This window comes from Eucalyptus grandis, chromosome 1 (assembly GCF_016545825.1).
Source record: "Eucalyptus grandis isolate ANBG69807.140 chromosome 1, ASM1654582v1, whole genome shotgun sequence".
In the NCBI taxonomy this organism is placed as follows: Eukaryota; Viridiplantae; Streptophyta; class Magnoliopsida; order Myrtales; family Myrtaceae; genus Eucalyptus; species Eucalyptus grandis.
The window spans coordinates 31885241-31892439 of record NC_052612.1 but is presented as its reverse complement, the minus strand read 5'-3'; the positions used below and the strand labels follow the sequence as shown (position 1 = coordinate 31892439).

The 7199-nt window shown below is 37.4% G+C and overlaps 1 protein-coding gene across 1 annotated transcript; it reads right to left on the bottom strand.

The window, feature by feature from the left end:
• Window positions 1–247: 247 nt before the first annotated feature.
• Window positions 248–1488, bottom strand: LOC104455901 (protein YIPF5 homolog). Its single transcript, XM_018862270.2, has one exon. It carries the CDS (start codon window positions 1304–1306, stop codon window positions 545–547), a length of 762 nt encoding a protein of 253 aa, XP_018717815.2. The 5' UTR covers window positions 1307–1488; the 3' UTR covers window positions 248–544.
• Between the last annotated feature and the right edge of the window lie 5711 nt (window positions 1489–7199).

Genomic DNA, 7199 nt, shown 5'->3' with positions numbered 1-7199 from the left:
AAGCATTGGAACAAGGAGAGAAAAGTTTCTAAGCTAACCTAACTATTCCGGGAAAAAAGAGCCAATCATTCAATGCCTAAAATATTCAGTCAATTAACAAAGTGGAAGTTCACGCAAGTAGGATAAAACTCCTCCACATCAATGGCGTCAACCATTCATAGGTTGCACAATGTCTATGCATATCCTGCCCATGAAGTTAAAGTCAATATTTCAATCAAAACAGACATTAGTTCGCGCACTTCATTAATTATAGGAATAGAAAGGCATCTTCATTGTGTTGAATGTTGAGGAGAACTTCCACACAAATCTCCCAAAAAATGTTGTCAGCCATTGCCACAAAAATCTGACAAGCAGCAAAGACAGAAAAGTTCTGTGATATCTACATACCACTTCTCAACCAGATTACAACGAATCATCCAATTTCATTACATCATAACCACATCCATCCATTCCTCGTAACCTGAACTATGGCTTCACTATCTTTCATATCCCCCCAAAAACTCACCACAAATCACTGGAAAAACAACATCTCTAGCCCTTTCTACTAAAATATGACGAGCAAAGAAAATAGAGTGTAAATCAAAAAGCACGCGTACGCAACGAGGCCACGATGCTCCTCCTCGCCTTCGGCAAGCGCCACCATCAGGGCCGTAGACGCCCTCGTCGCCCACAACACGAAGGCACCAGCGATGCCGAACCGGACCACACTCGCTTGCGGCAAGAAGAGCGACGCCGCCGACAAGATCACCAAAGGCAGCATGCAGTACCCGACGACGCTCGTACACGTGTGCAGGTTCAGCTTGCCGTTACGCCCGGCGAGCATGTTGAACACCACGTAGAGGAACATCGAGGAGACCACGATCCACCCGAGGATCACACCGAATTGGATCTTGCCGGCGAGCAACTGGAACAGGCAGAGCGAGAGGTAGAGGATGATCGGGCCGGACAGATCGGAGTCCGTGTGGACGGCCGGGTTCACGCGGAAGGGGTTGAGGATCGATCTGGTCTTCCTCCAGATCTGTTCGGGGTGGATGCCGAGCTCGTCGAGGAGGGGCTCCTCGTCGTCGAAGTTGGCGGAGCCGGAGGGGCCGCCGCCGCCGCCGCCGCCGATGGGGCCGCCGTAGATGGTGGAGGCGGCGGTGGAGGTGGCGGAGCCGATGTCGAAAGACATGAAGGGGAGGCTCGAGCTCGGGGGGCGCGGGGGCTGGAACGGCGCCGTGGGGACGCGGCGCTGCTGGAGGTTCCCGGCGGCGGGGTTTCCGCCGGCGGGGAAGACCACCGGCGGGACGTTGAACTCCTTCGCCATGGCAAAGAGCGCGGCGAGACGAGACGAGACGAGACGAGGGAGGGACTGGCCGATTCAGGGGAGGATTTAGGGTTTCGGGAGCAAGAATCGAAGGAAGCGACGCGAGATTGGAGTGGAGAAATCGGAGGGGAAAAGAGAGAGAGATTCTGTGAAGAGGAACGAGAAGAGGGGTCGGTGGATCTGGAAGATGAATGAGGACGCCGAGGAAGCGCGAGGGTATATTTGGGATTGCGCTCGACGGGTCCCACCGCGACGTGTCGCGAACCTATTGGCCCGGTGACGCTAGCGGAGGGGTGAAATGACCTTTGTATGACGTGGACCCCCATCTCGCCGTTGATGGGAAATTGGGGGAGTACTTTTGCCTCGGGCAAGGAAGCTGTATCAATCGTTGATGTTACTCCTCTTTTCTTTATTTCTTTATTTTCCGTTTTTTTTTTTTTAAGATGTAACTGCTATTAATCAGCTATCTCATATGGTTGTATCATGAACTGATGCTCCATGTATTTTGCGATAAATATAATACTTTTAAAAAAAATATTTTTCTATATTTAAATAAAATCTAAAAAGAAATTGATTTTTTTTTATCACTTGATTATGAGATTTTCCTAAATAGACATATACAATTCAAGCGTCATTGACTTGCTCATGGCCAATCAAGAAACGATACTTATGATGAATTCCTAGCTCTTCAACACGAGCATAGGCATTGATCTTGGGTCCATCGAGAACTCGATACCCATGCACCCTGGCTTAGATCTACAAAGGATCCTCGACGCTCGGGCTTCAATCCATTGAGTTTGGGCCCTAGATCTTAGTGCCCGGATTGAGAACCCAAAACTGAGGTTGAAGGCGTAACCTCAATAGACCTGAGTTCGAGCATTGGAGACTTGGTGCTAGGTGCCCGAGGCCAAGGGGCGAGACCTCGATAGTCACAAGCTCGTGCACCAAAGACCCAAGCATGGGTGTCAAGGTCCCGGACATAGCCTCGATGGACCTAAACATAGGTGTTAAGAGTCCCAAGTGCGACATCTTAAATTTTCATTGTATTTATTATGTATCTTGTGCTATATAAAAATAAGATCATGTTTCCCCATATGGGCATTAATAATTGTCACATGTTCTCTGTCTATCATAACCATAATTTATTAGCCACTTTTCACTAATTTGATTGCCACATCCCTTAGTTTATCTCATAATTCCTTACTTGCAACTTATATCATTCCTTACATCACTTCTTTTTTTTTTTTTTTAACTCTAGCCCATTAATGCTCTTTAAGTTTGCAAGCCAAGAGTCCTTCATTCTCCACATCTCTCTCATCTTCAACCTAAACTTTAACCTATAGATTTACCTCATGCATGATCTCATTCTTTTGCTTCAATAAATACAAACAAATAATGATTCTTATTAATGCATCTACTTGGGAAAGACAAGTCAGGTCTTCTCCATCTCTCATTAATACTTGAAACGATTACAACTTAAATATTGTTTCCTTATTCATGTATTTTACTTGGTTAATCTCTCTCTCTCTCTCTCTCTCTCTCTCTCTCTCTCTCTCTCATATCTTTCTATCCAAAATCTTGCCATTTGTCACTTAGTAATAACACACATGCTCTAAAATGGCAACATTGAACTTAGCCTATCAAATTACATCATGTATGATATCATGAATGACATATTGTTCTAACTCTAGTTACTTTATATCACACTTATAATCCTAGTTAATTAACATGAGTTGAAGCTATTCTTTAAAATAAGTAAAGAAGGAAGAAAAATTCATTTTCTTTCTCCTTTTTGGTAGAGCAACTTCATCTTCTTGTCTTCAAGTGCAAATTCTCTTTTCCCTTTCAAAACAAGCGAAGCTCCCCCTAAATTTCAATCAAGTTCCAAAGTTCATTCAATATGAGTTGTCTGAGCTTCAAGTGCATGGACTTCATCTTTCTTCTTATCAAGTTAGTTTTGTTGTTTTCTTAAAGATTGAGAGTTGTTAATCTTTGTTCTTATTATTAGGTGATTAAGATTTTGAGTTGTCCAAGTTGATATTCAAGGACGGTGAAAACAATAGGGCTAAGTTAGATTAATCTACTTAGTACTCTTGAGCTTGGTTGTTGGATTGATTGTTTATTTAGTTTAGATTTTACTCTGTGTGAGGAAGATTAATAATTGTATGTTAATCTATTGTGATTATTGAGTTTGAAATCAAAAGCTTTCCTCATGCCTAGAATGTCTTTGAGAGATTACAAAAAGGTTTTCTTGCAACTTGTATGGGACAAATGTGAAAAGGGTAAAACTGAGCATAAAAATGGGTATTTTTATAAGTTCTTGACAAGGTTAGGGGCCAATTTCGAAACTTACAAAACTGAGATGGGACTATTAGCAAGGTTATTTTATGATTTTTAGTGTTGATTAATAGGTTATTAAGTAATATTAATTAAGGTAAGTCAAACCAGTTCAAAAAAACTAGTTTAGAAGCTTTAGAGGCAAATTTGTAATTTCACCAAGTTGAGGGACAAATCTGCAAAAATTGAAAGTTCCGGTAGTTGTTCACAACATAAGGAACCTTATTTTGATAGGCGGTTGTGTTATTTTGAGAGATAATTTCTTAATCTAGGCAATGTATCTAAGGGCCTATTTGATAACCGTTCTGCTTTCGGAAATAATTTCTACTTAAAAATGATTTTTTTTAATCTTATCTTTGGATGAGTTTCCGACATATGAAGGTGTTTGGTAATTGACCAAAAATTTTATTCTCAAAATAGAAATGCGTTTGATAAAACCTCAAATTCTTTTGCGAATTAGGATTTTTTTTACATGATAATTTTATTATGTTTTTCTTTTTTTTTCCTTCTCTTCTTCTCTTTCTTCCTTTGGCCAGCGACACTCCGATGAGGTTGTTGACCCTCGTTTGGTTGATTGGCCAAAGGGAGAAGGAGAAGAAGAAAAGGAAAAAAGAAAAAAGAAAATGGACTTGATTAAAGTTGCTCCAGAGAATAAAGAAGTAAATTTTTTTTACTCAATGATTCTGTTTCAAATTTATTTCCAGAAACAAGAAAAGTTACCAAACATATTTTTATTCCTTTTTTATTCCAAATGAATAAAAGAATAGATTAGACCATGTTTGGCCGGTTACCAAACACACCATGTTTATGCACAATTGGTCCTAATAGTGTAATTAATTTGGAAGTAGGCTATTTTGGTAATTTTATATACCACGTGGCAGTCCATAGTATAAAAAAAATACTTGTATATTTTGGATGACAAATAAGTGGCCCTTGGAGTTTAATTTAATTAATATTGCTCAATTAAGTGAAAGTCTGCTAATGTTAAAATTAGGGGTGATAATAATATTCTTGTAATTCAACTAAGTTATCAAAGCACTAACAATGTGTTGCCGATTAATCAGGCAGTTGATTCTTTGAGTCATTGTTACTCACATGGTCGATTCTTTAAGTTGTCGATTTTCACGTGATCCATTATGAACATCCATTCCTAGGTTACCAATTACCTATCTATGGCTCTCGATTAAATAATGATGGCTTGGCATGAAAAGAAGTGCATGTAATTAATAATCTATCATTAATTGCACAAGAAATTGTAAATTATTGAGATGTGCACAACAATTGTTATGAAGTGTATGTGAATGATGCCATGTGATTAAGGCTTTTGCCACGACTTATTCATCACAAAGTGAACTCCCTTGTATGAGTATGTGGATGAGACTCTGAAGTTAGCTAGATATTTTATCGTATGAAATAGTTCTCTACAAAGTTGAGATGATATGAAATCTTATTATGACATGACTTTTGTAATCATGGTATGACGTAGCTTTTGTGATCATGGTATGACTTGGCTTATATGGCTTTTATAGTTATGGTGTATTGACCATTGTCATGTGAACCTACAGTGGTGTATTTTATCCTTGCTGATATAAAGGACACCCGTGATGAGTTTGCTAAGGCGTGGCAAATGATACATATGATTCCATCCCCCATAAGTTGGTGGTGATCGAGATAGTCTTGGCTATTGACAAGTATGGTGTGTGTTTGTGAGCTCCATAATAAGTATGACCTTGCTTGTATATATTCTTGTGTATAGTGGTGAGCTACTAAGTGATACTAGTTCATCATTACATAATATGTCATATGCTTGCTTTTGAGTGAATATAGAGCGTTTGCTTATGCATTTGTCATTTATGGTGGTTTTGTATAGCTTGAGCTCATGTTGTTTATTGATATTGGGTTGAGTAGTAAGTTGATCTTCTATCTTAGACCTAGACAGTTCATTTATTGAGTTTAGGCTCACCCCAAATTTACATAGTTAGGTTAGGGGTTCAAGGGCATAAGGTTAATGCTTTTGAAGATCACTAGTAAGGATCGGATCAAAGTGCACAACAAAAGTAGAGATGGGTTTCTATGCATAAGGTTTTGATGCATATTAACTATAGTTAAATTACTTGTACAATTACAATTGAGAATAAGATTATTTATCAAAGAATTGAAGTGAAGTTAATTTATATTTTCATTCGAAGTTCAATTTTGTGGAAATTCAGGTCGTCAAAATTTTTAATATCAAAGCGAGGTTACTGGAGTGATAAGGTGTACTAATGATTAAAAGCTTAAGTTGGAAAAGAAATAGGTAGATTGTGCATATTAACTTAATTTCTGAGAGTAACTTGGTGGAATAAGGACTGCAAAAGTGATGAGTTTTCATGTGGAAAGTCATAGATCAATTGATAAGTTATGATCTTTAAAATAAAAGTGTTATCCTTTGGTGATAAGTCATGAGCAATTTTGTGATAAGTTGTGATTTATAGAAAGTAAGTTATGATTTTAAGAAAAGTTATGATCAATTTAAATAGGTTATGATTTTCTTATTTAAAAAGAAGAAGAAGAGAATCTATATTGGAAGTCTTGATGCATTACATGGAGACATTAGGGATTGATCTTAGAAGTCACAAGTTGAATCATCACGTAAGATATAAAATTACTTGTAATTTATAGGTAAGAGTAAAAAGTTTGGTCTTCATAGTCGTAGGTTGTCAACTTTTGTGGAATAGGTTATGATCTTACTTCAAAAAATTTTGTGGAAATTTAGGTCGTTAAACCAAGCCTAGCATCAATGGATTGGAGCATGAGTGTAGAGGATCTAGGCATATGGACACAAGGGGTCTAAGGCCTAGCCTCAATGAACCTAAGCTCTTGGCATTAGGAGCTCGCTTCGTTGCTAGGGCCCCATGAACAAGTCTTGGGGTTTTAGTGCCTAAGCCCAAAGTTTCCAATTGAATCGTGATGTATAATCTTATTTAGAAAATGATTATTGATTGTTTAAGGAGGAAATCATTTTTATGAATATAAGTTTTATTAGGAAAATCTTTTTGTGGACTAGAAAAGCAATCTCCTTAGACTCATTTTACTAAATCATCCTAATGTCGGAAAATGTTTTCTTAAAAAATATTTTTCGTAAAACAAATGGAGGTTTAAATCAAGAGTTCATAAAATTCATCGTAGAAGAAATTATTTTTACAAAAATAGGTTTCGTTTGTTTCGTAAGATGAATAAAAAATATTTTAATTACCATAACAATTTATATTTATATATTTTTCAGAAATGATGAGAATATTTTTCATTCATTCATTTTTCAAGTAATTACTTTTAGAAATTTTTTTGAGTCATTTATTTTTTGAAAAATAAACAAAGCCTAAATGATCTTAATTCAATTAAAAGTTGCACCTAGAGAAGAGATCACACAAAACAACCAAAATAGAATGTGCATAGTGTATTCTTTTCTTGTAAAATTCCAAAATTTTAATTAATTTTTTTTACTTATTTTCAATTAATTCCTATGCACCAAGAAATAGGTATAATTATTCCCAAAACAGTATTGTTATTATTATTA